This window comes from Pan paniscus, chromosome 19 (assembly GCF_029289425.2).
Source record: "Pan paniscus chromosome 19, NHGRI_mPanPan1-v2.0_pri, whole genome shotgun sequence".
In the NCBI taxonomy this organism is placed as follows: Eukaryota; Metazoa; Chordata; class Mammalia; order Primates; family Hominidae; genus Pan; species Pan paniscus.
The window spans coordinates 34,607,548-34,628,202 of NC_073268.2; the positions used below are offsets into that span (position 1 = coordinate 34,607,548).

General features: G+C 41.7%; 1 protein-coding gene across 6 annotated transcripts in view; it reads left to right on the forward strand.

The window, feature by feature from the left end:
• Positions 1-20,655, forward strand: part of SSH2 (slingshot protein phosphatase 2) — a 303,596-nt gene that overhangs the window by 80,755 nt on the left and 202,186 nt on the right. For 2 of the 6 annotated variants that reach the window (XM_003812708.5, XM_034942143.3), the window contains exon 2: positions 454-534. The exons of 3 other annotated variants lie outside the window; for them this stretch is intronic. In XM_003812708.5, coding sequence (XP_003812756.4) covers positions 454-534 — 81 coding nt within the window. Of the gene's footprint in view, positions 1-453; positions 535-10,266; positions 10,457-20,655 lie in introns of those variants that run through there. One more of the 6 variants, XM_055101360.2, reaches the window with a different exon arrangement.

Consider the following 20,655-nt stretch of genomic DNA (forward strand, 5'->3'; position numbering starts at 1 on the left):
CTCAGCCTCCCGAGTAGCTGGGACTACAGGCACCGGCCACCACACCCGGCTAATTTTTTCTATTTTTAGTAGAGACCAGGTTTCACCGTGTTAGCTGGGATAGTCTCGATCTCCTGACCTTGTGATCCTCCCGCCTCCGCCTCCCAAAGTGCTGGGATTACAGGCGTGAGCCACTGTGCCCGGCTAGCAGCACCATCTTTACAGAAAAAGATGTGCTGGCTCTTTCCCCAAATCGGGAAACCATAGGAAATGCTTCAGTTGATCAAGCATTCCTCAATCAACTAACCAGTCACCTTGTTGGCAGTGTTCTCTCAAAATAGCCATCACTAATCAGAATTGCAGCTTCTCACCTGTGAGCTAACACCACTGACTCAGTGATTTCAGCTTGCTTTTCCCCTCGTGCTTATGGGCCCATTCGTTTGGATCTCTGAAATGATCTTGTTTGTATTACAGAGCTCTCATTTGGAAGACAGTGAATCAGCAGCATTACTTTGCTGTGAATGTGAAGAATCAGAAATCTTTACTGATTCCAATGTACGTAGGTATATGTTTTTATACAGACTTTGGTGATTCAAGTAAAATCTTATTGGGTAAATTTGGCTATTAAATGCAACTGATATAGTGCCTATTATTTTATCTATTTGACCCCATTCAGCCAAATAGTCTGGGAAGGCAAATAGGTGGCTTAGAATGAGTGTATATATAAACAGTATGGTACATGTATATGCATAATGCCATGGCAATGACCACTCAAAAGTTATTTATCGAAGTAGAAAAAATGTGGCATCTTGGAACCTTGAGTGAGTCTCCTTCAATAAAGAGTGTGACTGTTTTTGTGGGATTTTTTTTCCCCTCATGCACACATTTTTTTAATGGTCAATAGTATTATTCTTTTCCCTGTGGCAACTGCTTGGTATTGGTGCTGCCACAGGGCCTTTATTCCTCATGTACATGGGCCTCACATGTCTTAGCTATTGATAATGTTAAGCCAAATAGTGTTATAATCACTGGACTGGAAACCCAACCTGATCATCTTAAATGTAGAACTTAATCTAACTACATTTCATGGGATGTTATAAATTTTACTTATCCCATCTGACCTCCTGCTTACTTACCCACAGAGTCAGGCTGAAGTTAGAGAACAACTTAAATTGACTTATTTTTGTGTGTTGCAATGAGCAGTGGAAATTCTCAGTATATCCTGAGATATAAGTGAACTTCCCCCTGAGTATTGAATGGCCTAGTAGTGATGCAGGACAGATAATCCCCCAAACTGGGGCTTAGCCCAGGAGGGTTCTTAGTTTCACCAGGAAAGAAATCAAGGGCAAACCTGTGGTGTTAGACAGCAATCTTTTATTGAACAGTACTGCTCCTTGTGGAACAGCACTAACTCATAGATAGTGTACCCAGAGTCTGCAACGTGTGGGCTCTTGGCAACTGTATATATACTCGCTTATACCCACTTTCAATTACATGTAAATTAAGGGGCAGGTTAATGCAAATTGAGGGGTGGGTTATTTAGAACTTTCTAGGAAAGGGGCAGTAACTTCCGGGTCATTGCCATGGCATTTGTAAACTGTCATGATGCTGGTGGGAGTGTCCATGCTAATGAGCAATGAGGGCAGCCAGGGATTGCCCTTGTCACAGTCTGCTGGTTTTGGCCAGTTTCTTTGCTTTATCCCATCTGGAACAGATCCTACTTTGTTCAGCAGTGTTGTGACCAGAAAACAAGTCCTGCTGGACTCTTGCCTTATTAGTTCATACACATTGTTCTACCTTAAAGGGGTGTTGGAAGTATTCTGGAGGGAAGTGAAGGGAAGAGTTGTGGGTCAGGAAAATTAATGAGCTCTCCAACTGTCATTTAGATAACTGTCTCCTATTGAGCACCACCCCCCCTCAAAAAAACCTGAGGGGGTTGGCTACAAAAATGCAGACACTGTCCCAGTTGTATTAATGAAAATTAGAAATAGAGAGGACCAGCTCTTTGTGAGAGGCCCTGGTCTCTGCCCTCTGCTTCACCTTTCAGCCCAGATGCCTGACATTTTTATCTATTTGCTTCTCAGTGGCTCTAAGTTGAAGACTTGGTGACAACCTGATTTTTTTTAAGGTGTACTGCCCTTTACTGTGAAGCTTGTGCAGATTAGGGATGGCACTATGAGGAAAGACTTTATTCAAGCATATTTTTGGACTGTTATACCCATAGGAGACTGGGCTGCTCTTGGAATTTTTCCCCCCTATTTTATGTGAGGTTCAAGATGGCCTTGTATCAAACTGAAGTTTAGAAACATAGCAAACCTTTTTCCCACTTGGACATTTTTTTTCTGTGTCTTGGTATAGATTGAATCCTACTTCACAAATTTTAAAAAGTAGAGTTTATATAAACCGAATCATAACACATTTCAAAACTGTATTGTTTTTTACAGATTTGATTGTTTTCTATAATTTTACTTGACTTGATCTCTTCCAACAGGTAGCTGTCACTAAAACTAGGTTCTACAAACCTTGACCATAAAAAATGAATTGTCTGTATCAGGATATTTATTGCTCATAGTAGCACTGCATACATGTTGTTGAAGTTTCACTAATGTAAACTATCTCTTGAAGTAAGATGTGTCTCAAGTATATCACCATATTACTACCTGCACTTAGGCTGGCTTCCTCATCTTCATGTCACAGTGAATGCAGTTACCATTTCAGGACCTCATTCACCTATTTATTTATGCAACTGCATTTCATTCAGTGTTGATGAATCTGGAATGGCATGAGTTAAGTTATTGTGATTCATTAATAGCTGGAGTGGTGCTCATTTTCCTAGTGCTTGCAAACGTTAACTGATAAATCCATGTGAACACTTATTATCAGTATTTTGCAGATGACAAACTGAGGGTGAAAGGTTATAATCTTTGTCCAGTGTTGTGTGATAAGCAGGAGCAGTGCTGACATGAAATCTCAGCTGATAGCCATCATGAGCTCATCACCAGTGGGCAACCTCATTGATGGAATATGTACCAGTCTCCTTATATGGTATCCTATAAGATTTATTTTGTTCAGGCTGGGCACAGTGGCTCATGCCTGTAATCCCAGCTCTTTGGGAGGCTGAGGTGTGCAGATCACTTGAGGTCAAGTGTTTGAGAAAGCCTGGCCAACATGGTGAAACCTCGTCTCTACTAAAAATACAAAAGCCTGGCGTGGTGGTGCATGCCTGTAGTCCCAGCTACTTGGGAGGCCAAGGCAGGAGAATTGCTTGAACCCAGAAGGTGGAGGTTGCAGTGAGCCAAGATTGCACCACTGCACTCCAGCCTGGGCAACAGAGCAAGACTCCATCTCAAAAAAAAAAAAAATTGTTCAGTTTGCAGTGGAGTCCTCTGGACTTGTTATACTGGCATATTATTTCGACTGATTTTGTCTCAAAGAGACTAGTGCATGGGAATCTACATGAAGAATATTTTCATGAAGTTGGACACGTCGGGAAAAGGTAACTTTAGTTTTAATGGTTTTTCTCCCTTAGAAACAATTAGTTGGGGCCAGGCACGGTGGGTCATGCCTGTAATCCCAACACTTTCGGAGGCCAAGGCAAAAGGATCACTTGAGCCCAGGAGTTCAAGAGCAGCCTGGGAAATACAGCGAGACCCTGTCTCTACAGAAAATAAAACAATTAGCCGGGCATGGTGGCACATACTTGTAGTCCTAGCTACTTGGGAGGCTAAGGCGGAAGGATATGCCATTGCACTCCAGCCTGGACAGCAGAGTCAGACTCTGTCTCCAAAAAAAATAAAGAGAAACAATTAGTTGGGTATATGTATTTACAGATTACTCTGGGTTGCTTTATTTTATTGCCAAGCCTTTCATTCATTTAAGTCAGATTTGTTGTCGTCTTTTCCTCAAGAGGCAAAAGTTGTTTCATGTACTTGGCTGGCTTTTTAAAGGTGTTAGATCCTCCTCCTGTTTTGTTTTTCCAGGGAGTATTTCCCACACCTTTTTTTTCCCCCTTTTCTCACTTCCCTGTTCCCACCCCCATGTCAAATGGAATTGAAGAGCTTCTTCGTAATTTGAAGCCTTAACCTTGGGGGTGGGGTGGGGGGCAGTTATTTGCAGAGCAAAATGATTGAAATCTCCATTACTTAGTTTTCTGCAAAGGAAGTGGTATGGGATCTTGATAAGTATTTGAAGTAGAAATACTGATGTAAAGAAGAGTAGAAGATAAAGTCAATCGTTGAAGAACTTTCTCTTCAATTTTGGGATAACAGAAGTATGAACTTTGGTTAGTTTTATTCATTCATTTGCTTCTGCATAATTCATTCATTCACCAAGTATTGATTGACTCATGTGCAAATCACTGGGCCCAGGGGAGTAGGGGCCCTTAGAGAAAGTATACTCTACACTTCACAGATTAGTTTTATGGCTATTCGTGGAAAGCCCTGAAAAGGAAAGGAGAAAATCATTACATGCAGTATGTGGGAAGAAGAGAAGAAATCTGGATAAGTGGAAATAAATTTGGCTGGAGGCCAATTTGGCTGGAGGGCTGGCTGCCTTAGATCTCTTGGGGCTTTCCTGGAAGAGAAGGCAGGAGTGCAGAGAGGCCCCTGCCCCTTTTCTGATCCCACTCAGTCTCCAGGAAACCAGATAATAGATAGAAGCAGCTACTTGCTCCCTCTACTGTGCACAGGTTTGTTAGAGGTCTCCATAATGGGGAGAGGATCTGTCTGCCCCCAGAGAAAGGTAACAGTGTGACTGGAAGAGGTCACAGAGAAAGAAGATACTGGCTTTAGCTGCAGGAGTTTCACCTTGGCTTCAGATAAGAAGGAATGTAGGCAGTGACTAGAGCAGGTTGGGATGCTAGTGACTGCAACAGGCACTGAGACTCCTGAGGCTTCTCTTCATTTCCCTCTCCTGTACCCACTGCTATCCTACCTAAAAGGAGGAAGAAGCTCTGGATGAGCTGGGATTCCAATTATTGTGCTTATGGGTGGTCACCTAGGAACAACTGGATTCATTTACCATTGTAGGGCTATTTCTTCCCCAGCCTGGTGGTCAGGAAAATATTTGTTATATTAGTTTATTTCCTAAAAATAAAACTTATTTATCTCATTTCCCTGGTCTTCTCACCCCAACCCCTACCCAACCAAACAGGCAGAAGGTCATATATAGAATAGTCATACTATTTTTATGGTCTGTTCCATTCCTTTGCTTGGTTTATTATATTCTTGAAGGATATAATATTATATTCTGTGCAATCAGAAAAAAGCTTTTATGTTTGAATAGCCCAGTGAAAGGAAGAGATGTTAGCCTTTTGTGTTATTAAAGAAAAGAAAAAGCCACCCCCTAGAATCAAATGTGGAAAAGGCAGATGCAAAGAAAGTCTAAAATGTAAGAATTATTTGGTTTAGAATATTTTTACATTTTTAGACTATAGATCTGCATTCTCTTCTAGGGAAGGACAGTGTCTCAGAATACAATATCCTTGTTGATAATCAGCTTCTATGGGATTTTTAACATGGAGTCATTTGGGGAGTGGAAAAATGGCTTGAGAGAGAGAGAAGATTTAGCCTAATAGTAAGTTCAAGATGAAGGATTTAAGAATTTTTAAAAGTTATCAACATTAGGGTAAACCCTAATTCAAGGCCTGATGTGGAGTAGCCAGTCCTTATAGATTGAAGATAGAAAGGACTTCAATTCTCAGGGTTCTTCTGAGATATCCTGTTCTTGTATGTTTTAAGTTTTGGAATGTAGTGTATTGGAACGATCAAAACAATGAATGGTTAGCTCAGAAAGGAAAACTACACTTAGGAGGGGGAAACTGCTATAGTAATTTTTTTTTTTTTCTTGAGACTGAGTCTCCCTCTGTCACCCAGGCTGGAGTGCAGTGGCACGATCTCAGTTCACTGCAGCCTCTACCTCCTGGATTCAAGCGATTCTCATGCCTCAGTCTCTTGAGTAGCTGAGACTACAGGCATGCACCACCCATGCCTGGCTAATTTTTTTTATTTTTAACAATTATTTTTTATTTTTAGTGGAGACGGGGTTTCGCCATATTGGCCAGGCTGGTCTCGAACTCCTGACCTCAAGTGATCTGCCCACCTCAGCCTCCCAAAGTGTTGGAATTACAAGTGTGAGCCACCGCGCCCAGCCTGCTATAGTAATTAAATCTACTTTTGTAAATCTCTAGAGATTATAAGCAAAAACAAGATAGTAGTGGATGAACATCCAGATACAACAACAAACTGGTTAGCTGGAAGGTGGGGATGGTGTTTAAGCCTACAGCAAGCACGTCCTGTCATTCCTGATAATTTGTATTTACTCTCTTCATTTCTGCTATCTGTACCATGTGTATTTTCTGTTTATTTTTTCAGACTCATTTGCAGAACACCTTTCAGTAGCCAACATACACAAATAGAAAAAGAGGGGGGAAAAAGGGAAATTTGGTGCTAAGAAGATGAGTTTTATTATGAGTTTTAAATGGCCAGTTGGCCAATAGCAAACAGCTGCCCCACAGGAGTTTAGGATTACTTGAATTGTTTCTGCATCACCTCTGCTGCATTGTAGAGAGATTGTTAGGGCCCATCGTCAGAAAAAAGATAAAAAAAGTGTTGCTAGTGGCAAACATAGTTTTACCATGAACAATATCCTTTTTTTTTACTTTGGAAGGGGTCTGATGCAAATTTACACTAATAGGAATGTGATGTTAAACTTATTTTGTTCCAGGTTAAGATGTAAGAAAGCATAGCTCAATGATTTTATCCCAGAATAATTATTATGAGAAATAATTTTCTTTTAAAAATCTTACGCTCTTGAGTGACATTTAAGGAGAAATAAGATGTGTAGTAATCTTGGGTATAAAGGCTATTTTTGACATTAGCCTTATTTAACTCAGTGGTTCTCATTGTGGCTGCCCATTAGAATCACCTGATGATCTTTTTTTTTTTTTTTTTTTGACACTGAGTCTCGCTCTGTCGCCCAGGCTGGAGTGCAGTGGCGTGATCTCGGCTCACTGCAACCTGTGCCTCCCAGGTTCAAGAGATGCTCCTGCCTCAGCCTCCCAAGTATCTGGGATTATAGGTGCCTGCCATGACACTCGGCTAATTTTTGTATTTTTAGTAGAGACAGGGTTTCGTCATGTTAGCCAGGCTGGTCTTGAACTCCTGACCTCAGATGACCCACCTGCCTCGGCCTCCCAGAGTGCTGGGGTTACAGGCATGAGCCACTGTGCCTGGCTGTGATGATCTTTTAAATTAATAACAGGGTCTCACCCCCCTCCAGTTAAATCAGGATCTCTGTGAGTAGGGCCCAGGTATTGGTATTTTTTTAAATGCTTCCAGGATTATTCTAATATGAATCAAGGGTTAAGAACACTGGTTTGGGCTGGGGACAGTGGTGCACACCTGTAATCCCAGCACTTTGGGAGGCTGAGGCGGGAGGATCGCTTAAGCTCAGGAATTCAAGACCAGCCTAGGCAACAAAGCAAAACTCTGTCTCTACAAAAAAAAAAAAAAATTAGCCAAGGGCGTGGTGTACTCCTATAGTCCCAGCTACTCGGGAAGCAGAGATGGGACGATCACTTGAGCCCAGAAGGTTGAGGCTGTAGTGAGCCAGGATTATGCCACTGCACTCCAGCCTGGGTGACAGAATGAGACCCTGTCTCAAGAAAAGAAAAAACAGAAAAAGAACACTGGTTTAACTCTAGCTATGCTAATTTTTGCACCTCCATATTAGAAATCTAATCTGCAACATTTGTAACATTGTAACATCTATTCCTTGAGCAGCAGGATAAAATGTGAGATAGACTACAATTTTTTAAGAGTTGGGTGTATGCATTTGATTACTCAGGTACAACACAATTAACTTACATTCTTTCTATTCAGTGAAATTCCTTGGCTAGTCTTCTGTTAAAAGCAAGATACTGAAATGAGATAATCCAAATCTAGTATAAATTTAAGTCAGCGAAGGGTAAAGTTTTCCATGTCTTTTCCATAAGGTATAAAGGGTATAAAGACTTATTCTTCCTGTGTCAACATTGCTAGGGAGCTAGAGTAAAGAAAAAATAATTAAAGATCACTTTATACTTTGTGTTTTATACTTTTACTGAAGTAAAATATACATACAGAAAAGTGTACTTATCTTGTGCTTTTATGTATAACAATGAATTTTCACAAACTGATGTTTTCACAAACACAGGTCAATCATGAAGTAAGTAACCTGTACCTAGATCAGGAAATGGAATATTACAACTCCTCAGTACTATTTCCCCCTTTGCCAATCCCTCCTTGCTCCTTTCAGTCACTACTGACTCACCCTCCCAGCCATCATACACCAGGAATAACCACTTTCCCGACTTCTTGACCATGTGATTTTGATGTGGCTATCAGGCTATGCTTTTTAGAGGGCTCTCTCAGACTTTCAGAATCAGAGAGAGGGCTCAGCATCATGTAGTAGTTAAAGAGCTCAAGTTGAAGGTTCAGACAACCTGAGTCAGAGCCCAGCTTCACCACTTACTGACTGTGACTTCACTCTAAGCCTCAATTCCCCTATCTATAAAATGGGAATAATAATAGTACCTATCCCATGGAGTTGTTAGAATTAAATGAGATAACTTATTTAAAGTGCTTAGAGGGCCTGGCGCATTATCTGTGCCAAGTAGAGAGCAGGGCAGATGCAGGATTCCCTCATGTCACCAGCTCTTCAACAGAGTCAAGGCAGTGCCACTGTTGTCTGCAGACATAATGAAGTTCATACTTCAGCTCTGGAGAAAAAGAAGAAGAAAAAGTGGGCATCCTGACCATCTTCCATTTTCTTCACCATCCCTAATTTGGCTTGTGGCTTGGCTAACTTGTGACAACTTCTAAAATATATTATTTAAGTACATGAAATGGCTATTGAAAGGCCAAAAATATTCTCTTAGACATCTTTATATTATCAATAGCTCTTAGCACAGTGATTTAATTGTAAATTGCACATAGTTGATGCCTTGGCTAAAGGAATCTAAAATGATACTTCAGACACACCATGCTCTCCTGTGCTGGATTTGTATTGGTCTAGGCTCCTGATCCCTCTTTTTACCAGAGCTGTATTTTTGAAACATCTGGCATGTTTCAAAGAATGCAGAAAGTGGCAGTGAAACAATTTGTAGGCAGAAACAAGGAGCCTCGGCCAAATTTGCAAAATTAACCAAATAAAAGCTCCAACTAGTTGAGTTATCTTACTTCCATAATCTGAGGCAGGTCCTGCTGAGGTATATTTTCCTCTTATTTTGGTTTGGGAGAGCAAGCAAAACAGGAGGAGTTGTAGGTTTTCTCAGATTTTTAAGATTATAGCTTGGGAAAAATTTACCCTTTGGAAAGGGTGGGGTGAGGGGAAGGACCCCTTACTATGAGTACTTACCATGTGACACCCATTGTACTAAATGCTTTTTATACAGTTTAGTGTTGAATCCAAGTCTTTGAGGCAAATACTTTTAGTAGTCCCTGTTTAAAGGTGAGGAACCAGGCTTGCTTAAGGTATGTGACCATGCTGGTAGTGACAGCTAAGTCTGCCAGACACTCCCAGCCGGTGCTCTTTAACTTCTGCTGGATTGCCTTTGCCCTTGAATGTAAGTTGTTATTCTGGTGCTAGGAGGTCAGGGTCAAATGCAGTAGTGATTCTCAACTCTAGTTTTACACAAGAATAATCTGTAGAGTTTATTTTAAAAATATAGAAACTTAAGTCTCACTTTAGGAAGTTTCTTGTTCAGTAGGTCTTAAATGAGACCTGACATATTTCTTCTTCACAAAGGTCCATAGGTGATTGTGTGCCAGAGTTGAAAATCACAATTCTCAGAAATTCATTAGTGGGGAATTATAAGATTACAGATTTGGGGGCATCTGAAGACTGAATTTGGAATATTGTAAAGATACATTGTTATTAGAAGTACAGGGAAGGAAGAGTTAGCTTAATAATCAAGTTTCCTATTTCAAGAGGTAATGTTACAGCATCCTTGGGGTGTTGCTTTGCCAGCCAGAAACCTCTGTGGCCAATGGCGCCTTTGCCCAACTTTTGCTCTGGCCTGCTGAGCTCGTTCCACCCACTCGGCCTGGCAGGTTACACATTACCGGCCTGGATCCCATACCTGCCAAGGGTGAGCCAGGCATGGGGTGGCGAGGGGTGTGTAAGCAAGGGTCCAGCCACTGTGCACAGCCAGGCACACTGGCTGCAATGGGAGAGGCAGAGCCTGATCTTTTGGCTTGGTATGACATCAGCCCCTGTTGCCATGGTGATGGAAGCCTGGCATACCATAAGCAACCAGCTTCCACGGCTGACACTGGGGAACGTGATGGCTCCTGGAAGCTTAGAGATGCCAGGAACCACAGATCCCTAAAGAGGGTGTCACAACCCTGGCTCATTGAGCTCCTAGGTCTGGGTTCCCCAAAGGGCCACAGCTCTTCTCTCCTTATTGTCTTCTTTCCCTATTGTCGCCTGCAACATGGTGAGCAAGGGGCACGTTTCAGCCCTGTTTGTATTACAGCTCTTTTAGCCCTGCCATTCAGCAGGTCCCGAATTCTTGTCCTGTGTCCAGGAAGAGTGAGGTATGCAGACAAGTGGAGGGTGTGCAAGGTGAAGAGACGCTTTATTGAGCGATAGAATGGCTCAGAGGATACCCACAGTGGGTAGCTCCTCTCCATAGCCAGGGTGTTGTTCAGCTCTCAGCAGAGAGGGTGGCCCCTCTCTGCTAGGCAGGTCATCCCGATGAGTGTTCAGCTCCAACAGAGAGGGTAACTCCTCTCTACAGGCAGATCATCCCGTCCTCTCTTCTGGTCTGGCTGAGTCCGGGGCTTTTCATGGGCCTCAGAGGGAAGGAAGTGCATGCCAGTTGGTTCATGAGTGGACGTGGGCAGCCCAGAAAAAGCACTACAAATTCCCACTGCAGTCTGCGGGACCAGCAGCCTGGCCTCCATGCTTCAGGTCCTTCGTGGCTTGCAGGTGGGACTTCACCAGGGACTGACCACCGTCTGCCTAGGAGCCTGCCTGCTTCCTGCTTCCATTCATGGTGCCCAGGCTGTTCATGCCAAGGGGCACCTGCAGGCCAACACCAAGCTGCCCTTGGCCTGCCCCCTCAGCCTCCATCTCATGCTTGTCAGTGACCAAACCCAGTGTCTGGAGGGGACCAGGGTGCCAGGGGGCTGGCATGTCAGTGCTGCCTTGAGCATGCACACACCTGGCTGGGTTGCACCAGTGCCCAGGCTCAGCCTCAGCTTTGCTCCATGATCAGAGTGGGCACCAACAGCCAGGAGAAGCCAGACAGTGAGAGTAGGCACTTCCAAGCCTGCTGGGGAAGGAGGGACCTTCCTGGGCCCTCAAAAGTATAGAGATGCCTGGGTCTGCAGCCGAGGTTTGGGCAGCTGCAGCTATGCCTGGGAGGGCAGGGCTCCCGCCTGCTTCAGGCTCCCAAGAGCACAGGGGTGCCCAGGTTGCAGCCACGGCTTGTGCAGCTGCAGTTGTGCCTGGGGAGCTCCCACCCTGCCAGCTTGCAAGGGGCAGGGCTTCTGCTTTTCCCCAGCTCCCCCCAGCTCCATGGAGTGCGCAGCCCTGGCCATGCCTCCTCTTTGCGTTTCCCTCACGGTGGCAGCGGGCAAGATGCAGGTGGCACAGTGGCCCCAGCCAACCCTGTGCAAACAAACCTGATGCTCCTGGGACCAGCCCTGCAAGTCTTGGCTGTGCCTTTGGCTGGGTTCTCACAGGCTCCTGGGATGTGGCAGGGAGCAAGATTGAGGCCACAGCAGAGGCTCTGGGCCTGGGAGAGTGGGTCCTGACCAGCCGTGCAAGGGTGGGGGTGGTGCAGTTGGCTGCCTCGGGGACATGGGCCACAGGGGTCCCACCGCCACCACTGCTGCTCCCGTAGCTGCTCCTGCTGCCACCACCCATGCCTCCCCACTACAGCTGGCAGCTACAATGGATAGCCCACTGCTGCCACCAGTAAGATGGTATCTATCACTGGAAATTGGATATTACTGGGGTGTTTTATAGCCAGATTAATTTTTTCCTTTCTTTCCGTGAATTTCTAGAGTGCTGCCACTATTGTACTCAAGCACAATCTTTCTCAACCCTAGTTTGCTATCTAAGATGTCTATTTTCTTACTTTTTTTTTTTTTTTTTTTTGAGACAGAGTCTCACTGTGTTGTGTCACCTAGGCTGGAGTGCAGTGGCATGATCTTGGCTCACTGCAACCTCTGCCTCCCAGGTTCAAGTGATTCTCCTGCCTCAGCCTCCCAAGTAGCTGGGACTACAGGTGCTTGCCACCACACCTGGCTAATTTTTGTATTTTTAGTAGAGAATAGGTTTCACTATGTTGGCCAGGCTGGTCTCGAACTCCTGACCTCAGGTGATCCGCCCTCCTCGGCCTCCCAAAGTGCTGAGATTATAGGCATGAGCCACCACACCCAGCCTAAGATGTCTGTTTTCTTAGTGCTGAATGTAAAGTCCTGGTGAAGCTGTAATTTCAAAGCTATTAGGCAAGAAGTGTTAACCTTGTAGAGAGCAATGGATGACCCCGATTAAGACAAATGTCATGAGAGTTGTAAATTTAACAAATTCTTAATCTCAGTGGATCCTGTCTGCTGAGTCACTCCTAATGCCTTTTGTATATTTTCTGTAATCTCAACAGTGTGCTTTGGCAGTAGAAAAGGGGTAGTAATTTTTCCTCTCACTTTATAATTAGAAAAGTAGAGTTACAAAGGCCATGACTTGCTGTTAAAACCACAAATAACTGAAAAGATGGCTAACATTTCTTGAGCACTACCATGTGCCTGGTTAGTAAAAACAAATGTTAGTACTTACGTTATTTCACATTACATTTCTGATGTCAGTAGTATTTATCCCTGTTCTAGAAGAGATATTCTTGTTTTCTGAGTTTTGAGAAAACTGAGCTTATTTATTCCACAATTATTTAAGTCTACTCTGTGGCAGGCACAGAGCACTAGGCAATGGGTATTCAGTGATGAACAAAGCAAACTCTGCCCTTATGGAATTTACAGTCCATCGGGGAAGACACAATAAAAAACATAAATATTCAATTACAGAATATGATAATGTTATGAAAAATTCAAATGGAAAAACGATGATAAGATTTATCATTTAGATAAAGGATGTTCAAGAAGGGCCTCTCTAACGTGGTGATATATTTAAGGGATTTGCTTAGGATCACACATCTATTAAGTGATAAAGTTCAAGTCTGATTTCCAAGGCTATGCTCACCATGCCATTTTGCCTGTCAGATATGTACTTGGAATCCACCCCAGGGTTGTGACTCACATCTCTGGTCATATAAGCATTCATACCATGACATTGTACCAAATTTTCAGAAGAGGCATTATAAAATTTATAAATAATAAAATTATTAATAATAATAATTCTTTCAAAAGAAACCTGTCTCCTAAAATGCTTCCTTTTTTTTTTTTTTTTTTTGAGACGATGTCTTGCTCTGTCGCCCAGGCTGGAGTGCAGTGGCGTGATCTCAGCTCACTGCAAGCCCCGCCTCCTGGGTTCACGCCATTCTCCTGTGACTACAGGCGCCCACCACCACGCCTAGCTAATTTTTTTGTATTTTTAGTAGAGATAGGGTAAAATGTTCCTTTAAGGAGAGCCCAGGAGGCAGCAGGGACAAGGGAAAGAGAAGAAAGGGCTATAAACAGTATATGAATTTCAATAAATTATAGAGAGAGACACAGCTCCAAAGAAGCTAAAAATCTGCTCTAGCTGCACTAGGTGCATTTGCATGAGGAAGTGCCCTCCTATCATGCATGAGCTGGGGCTGGAAATTCCACTTTGGATCAACATCTTACTTCCTGGTCTTACTTGAACTGAATTTGCAGGGCCTGGTCCAGGAGCTGAGCAGAAGACTGCTCATGGAGGAACCTGACTACAAAGTGTCAGATGATGGTTAGATCCTTAAGGTATCTGGAAAGAATGTGGGTGAAAGGGAAACTGCTCTTGGGAAGGGAAAGGACCAACGTGAACAATGAAATACAACCTTGAATTTGAATGCTATGGTCTTCTTCTGAGTCCAGTGCAATGCCGTTTTGGCTAAGTTTTTTTTGTTGTTGTTGTTTGTTTTTGTTTTAGGGTTTTCCAACAGAGTTCTTCTGAAATGCCCTTTGCTCCAAAAGAATCTGTCCACTTATTCTTTTTGCCCCAAAGAAATAACAGCAGTTCTTAGGCTAGTCAGATTCTGTAGAAGTGTGATGCAGTTTTTCTGATTCTGGATTATAAACCTGCTTAGATTTGAATAATGCCTAGTGGGAATTTCTGTTTGGAAAGGTTTCATATACCATATTCATATATGCATCTTACTTGATGATTGGTTGTAAAGATTATAGATTGATTTGATCCTGGCAGTCTGACATTTTAGTCAAGAGTTATAATAATGATCAAATGCTTTGACCCAGAAATCTAACTCTTGAATATTTCCTCTGAGGAAATTATATTTTTTAAAAAGGATATGTACTAAAATTTTAATGAATATTTTAGTAATGAGAGGAGGGAATGGTTAAGTAAACTATGGTAATATAGTGAAGCCATTAAAGTGAAAAACTTAATTAAAACTATATAGTTCCATGAGAAATTGTATAATTAATATTAAATGAATGGAAAAAAATTAAGTTGCCTCTCTACCTCACTCTGTGACAAAATATAGATGGATCTGAGAATTAAGTGTAAAAAATTTGACACCACAAGGAAGATCATGTAGGAGAATTTTTTTATAATCTTAGAGTAGGGAGGATCTTTTTATGACACAAAACCCAGAAACAATAAAAGAAAACATTGCTAAATTCAAGTACATAAAGTCAAAAAATCTACATTAAAAGATCTTATAAACAAAGTCAAAACCACAGGTTGGGAAAAAGACTTTCAACACATGACAAAGAGCTATTTTCTATAATACATAATGTGTTCTATAATATTTTTAAATTTTTAATATTTATGTATACATAGTAGGTATATATATTTATGGGATAAATGAGGTATTTTGATACTGGCATACAATGTGTAATAATCACACCAGGGTAAATGGGGTTTCAATCACTTCAAGCATTCATCATTTCTTTGTTACCTGCCAATTCAATGTGATATCAGACTTATTTTTATCTTTGCCTGTTTGAGAGGTAAAAACAATGTATTAGATATGAGAACTATTGAATATTTTTTTCAAATGTTAAGCCATTTGTATATCTTTTTCTTCTGTGAAAGTCATTTAACTTCTTTTGTGTATTTTTCTATTGTGTTTCTGATATTTAAAAAATATTATATCAAGTTAATTTGTCATCAGTTTAAAATAACGGGTTACAAGATGTTATTTGCAACCTTCATGGGTAACCTCAAAGCAAAAAACCTACAATAGATACACAAAAAACATAAAGCAAGACATTAAAACATAACATCAAAGAAAATAACTTTCAAAAAAGGGAGGGTAGGAAGGGAAGGAGGCAGGGAGGGAGGGAGGGAAGGAAGGAAGGGAGGGAGAGAGGGAGGGAGGGAAGGAGAAAGGGAGGGAGGAAAGAAGGAAGGGAGGGAAGGAGGGAGGGAGGGAAGGAGGGAAAGAGAGGGAGGGAAGGAAGGGAGGGAGGGAGGAAGGAAAGAAGGAAGGAAGGAAAGAAGGAAGGAAGGAAGGAAAAAAAACAGAAAACAAATAACAAAATGACAACAGTAAGTCCTTACTTATCAATATTAACATTGAATGTAAATGGACTAAACTCTGCAATCAAAAGACATAGAATAACCAAATAGAGAAAAAACAAGATCTAATGATCTGTTGCCTATAAGAAACACACTTCACCTATAAAGACACATATAGACTAAAGATAAAGGAATGGAAAAAGATATTCCATGCCAATGGAAACCAAAAAAGAGCAAGGGTAGCTATACTTATATCAGATAAAATAGATTTCAAGACAAAAACTATAGAGACAAAGAGGACTATTATATAATGATAAAGGAATTAATTCAGCAAGAGGATATAACAATTGTAAATATATATGCACCCAACATTGGAGCACTCAGATATATAAAGCAAATATTATTAGAGTGAAAGAGAGAGATGAACCCCAATACAATAATAGTTGGATACTTCATCATTCCACTTTCAATATTGGAAAGATCATCCAGACACAAAATCAAAGAAACAGCAGACCTAATCTGCACTATAGACCAAATGGAACTAAGAGATATTTACAGAACATTTCTTCCAATGGCTACAGAATACACATTTTTTTCTCAGCATATGGAGCATTCTGAAGAACAGACCATATGTTAGACCACAAAACCAGTCTTAACAAAATAAAAGAAAAAAATGGCTGGGCTCTGTGGCTTACACCTGTAATCCCAGCACTTTGGGAGGCCGAGGCAGGCAGATCACCTGAGGCCAGGAGTTCAAGACCAGCCTGGCCAACATGGTAAAACTCTGTCTCTACTAAAAACACAAAAATTATCTGGGTGTGGTGGTGCACACCTGTGATCCCAGCTGCTCGGGAGGCTGAGGCACAAGGATCGCTTGAACCTGGGGGAAGTTGCAGTGAGCTGAGATCATGCCACTGTATTCCAGCCTGGGCAATAGGTAAGACTGTCTCAAAAAAAGAAAAGAAAAAACTGGAAAACCAAAAAAAATTGAAATCAAGTATCTTCTCTGACCACAATGGAATAAAACTAGAAATCAGTAACAAGAGGAACTGTGGAAACTATATAAATACATGGAAATTAAACAGTATGCTCCTGAATGACCAGCAGGTCAATGAAGCAGTTAAGAAAGAAATTTTAAAATTTCTTGAAACAAATGGGTAGAACAAAATTGTATAGCCATCATTCATTTATTCAAACATTACTTAAAGGAAAAACAGGGCCAGGCTCACGCCTATAATCCCAGCACTTTGGGAGGCCAAGGCAGGAGGATCACTTGGGTGCAGGACTTCAAGATCAGCCTAAGCAGCATAGGGAGACTCCATCTCTACCAGAAATTTAAAAAATTAGCTGGGTATGGTGATTCCAGCTACTCAGGAGGCTAAGGTGGGAGGATCCCTTGAGTCCAGGAATTCAAGGCTGCAATGAGCTGTGATAGCACCACTGCACCCTCACCTGGGCAACAGAGCGAGACCCCATGTCAAAAAAACCAGAAGATAGCTTTTATCCTCAAATGCTCAAAGCCTAGAAAGACAGATTTATAAGTAAAATGATTGAAATACAGTGTGGTAAGTACAGTAATAGAGAAAATGTGTATAATAGGTACAGTTGCGGCACAAGAAGAGAATAGTCCATTCCTTGCCAAATTTGAAAAATGAGCAAAACTTACATATACGCTCTGATTACAACTACATAAAAACTATATATAAATAAATAACAAAAGAAGAATGAAAACACACAAGAGGCCTTAAGTATAAACAGTTGCAGCTGAGCATAGTGGCTTACACCTGTAATCTCAGCACTTTGGGAGGCCGAGGCTGGTAGATCACCTGAGGCCAGGAGTTGGAGACAGCCTCGCCAACATGGCGAAACCCCATCTCTACCACAAATACAAAAAAAAAAAACTTAGCTGGGCGTGGTGGCGCATGCCTGTAATCCCAGCTATTCAGGAGGCTGAAGCAGAAGAATCACTTGAACCCAGGAGGCAGAGGTTGCAGTGAGCCGAAATCACACCATTGCACTTGAGCAACAAGAGCAAGACTCCATCTTAAAAAAAAAAAAAAAAAAAAAAGATAAACAGTTGCATTCTGGTGGTGAGATGGCAAGAAGTGTCAAAGTTGTTTTATTGGTATCTTACAGTGAAAATTTTTAAAATTCACTTTAGACTTAAAAATAAGCTGGGATTCTTTGGAGTCTTACATCTAGATTAGCGTCTCTTATTTGTCATCTTAAAGATGAAAATATAGGAAATACTGTATTTGCCCTAAGTTAATACAGGAGAGAAAGAGGTTTTTATCACACACATCCTTTTACCTTTCCCCTCCTCAATTTAAGTCTGAATCTCTGCAGGCTACTGTGAAGAGCCTTGGAACTGAGTAGGGTATAGGTTATGTCCGCAGACGTGTTCAATGTCCTTTGGGGGAGGTTTCTTTCTACATGTAACTGCTTTTTTCCTTCTCAAATTTCTTTAACAGTAGCAGACCCTCACCTGGGTCTGCTAGATGCCTTAAAGGTGAGCTGCAAAGCAGCCACGACTATATCAAACAATTCTGGCACCCAGAATTTATGGCTTATCCTGTTATGAGCTCCATATAACAAGTAAAAATTAAAATCCACTGGCACGTTAATCAAATGTATGTTGCTGTGTAGTAATAATTTAAATTCTACTATGCAAAGTTATGCCCAGGACTTATGGTCAGCCTCCATCTCTCATTGTCATGCATTAAAGCACTACTGCTTCATTTCCTTTCCCATTTGTGGTTTCCACTAGTCTGGTTCTACATCTCTATCTTGATCTAATTAAACTGGCTCAGACTGGAGCAGCTATACCAGGCATAATACCAAAAGGAGAGCAGAACTGGCCTGGGTACTTACTTCACTGACTGTATTTACTCTTTCTTGCCTGACCCCTATGTCTTAAGGGCATGTCCTTAGCTCCCATTTCTTATGTATATGATTACCTTTCACTCATTTATTCTTTTAACCAATATGTGCTGAGTACCTCCTATGTGCTAGACACTGCACTGGTTGCTGAGGATATAGTGGTGCATGTGATAAACCATAAACATGATTCTTCCCTTTGAAACTTATACTCTAATGGAGAAAGGTGGGATTAAACAGCTAATTATGCAGTGAAATTTTAAATTATGATCAATTCTGCAAATCGGAAAGTATACAATACTATGAGAATATAGCAATCAGGGACCCAACCTGGCTTGGGGGAAAAAGTGATGTTAAGGTTCGTGGTCAAGAGAAAGCCTTCTTGGGGAAATGGTATTTTGAGTTGTACTCTAATGATGAGTTGAAGTCAACCAGGGAAAAGTTAGGTGGGGAACACGAATTAAAAACTTACAGATCAGGAAACTGGCACATTCAAGGAACTGACAGAAGGTCAGTAAAGCTGGAACAAAGAAAATAAGGGAGAAAATAACAAGCTGGTGCTGATAAAGTCAGCAAAAGGCCAGATGCTGCAGCCTTATAAACTAAGTCAAAAATCTTGATCTTGGCTGGGTGCGGTGGCTGACACCTCTAATCCCAGCACTTTGGGAGGCCGAGGCGGGCGGGTCACCAGGTCAGGAGATCGAGACCATCCTGGCTAACACAGTGAAACCCCGTCTCTACTAAAAATACAAAAAATTAGCCAGGTGAGGTGGCGGGCGCCTGTAGTCCCAGCTACTAGGGAAGCTGAGGCAGGAGAATGGCATGAACCTAGGAGGCGGAGCTTGCAGTGAACCGAGATTGCACCACTGCACTCCAGCCTGGGCGATAGAGCGAGACTCTGTCTCAAAAAAAAAAAAAAAAAAAATCTTGATCTTTATTTCTTGGACAACAAAAAGCCACTGAAGAGTTTTCAGCTGGGGAGTGACCAGGTTGAGATTTTTAAAAAATATTTGCCTGTCTTTGCTATGGAGAATGGGCTTCTTTATGAGCACAACTATTTCCCCAGCAATCAGTACAATGTCTAGCACATAGGAGGTACTCTGTACATATTGGTTAAAAGAAGAATAAATGAGTGATAGGTAACGTATACACAATAAATGGAAGCTAAAGTCATACCCTGAAGAAAGAGGTCAGGCAAGGAAATGTGAATACAGCAGCGAAGGAAGAACCCAGGCTCCCTTCTTCCCTCTCTCCTCTCTCCATATATATATGTACACACACACACACACACACACACACACACACACACACACACACAAGCCATCGACAGTTGGGGCTTCATATCCCTGTGATTTAGTTTGGTTAACTCACTTGTCAGGGAATGGAGCTCTTAATAAAAGGGAAGTTGACAGAATAGTAGTATGGTGTTATGGTGTGGTGGTAAGGAATGTATATGACCCTAGTTAAGTTACTTTTCTTCTGTCTTAATTTCTTCATCCAAGGAATGGAAATGATAAATAGTATACCTACCTTGGAGGGAGGATTAGTGTGAAGATTAAATGAGATAATGGTTGCAGAGCACTTCGACTAAGGCCTGGCACATTGTTAGCCTTTAATAAACAGCCACTATTACAGTCTAACAATCTCACGAAAGGTTCAGATGTCTCTCTGAGATCCACCCACTTTTTGTGGCTCATGGAATAGCACTCCATTCATGGGTCACATGTGGACTTGTCTAGCCTACACTAACAGACTTTAGGACTCTAGTCTCGAATGGTACAGAAACATGTATATGGTTTAATTTTACAAATGTCATTTGGAGATGGAAATGGAAGCAGAAGGGTTGCTTACTTTAACACCACTGGGGTTTTGCTTCGAAGCTGGCTTTTCACAAACACCAATGAAAAGGTTCTGTCACTTGCAGGAAATGACAGAATGTAGTTAGTTGCTTGGAAACATCTGTGTGTCTTTGTTTCCCACAATACTAGATAACGTCTGTAATTATACTGCTGAACAAAGCTTCAGGTTGATCAAGGTTAATTGTTGACAGTGTTTGAAATGTTAATAATGTCTCCCCAAAAACTGCTTTACCAAAATAGATTGTTCTAGCTTCACAAAGGATTTAAATACCATTGATGT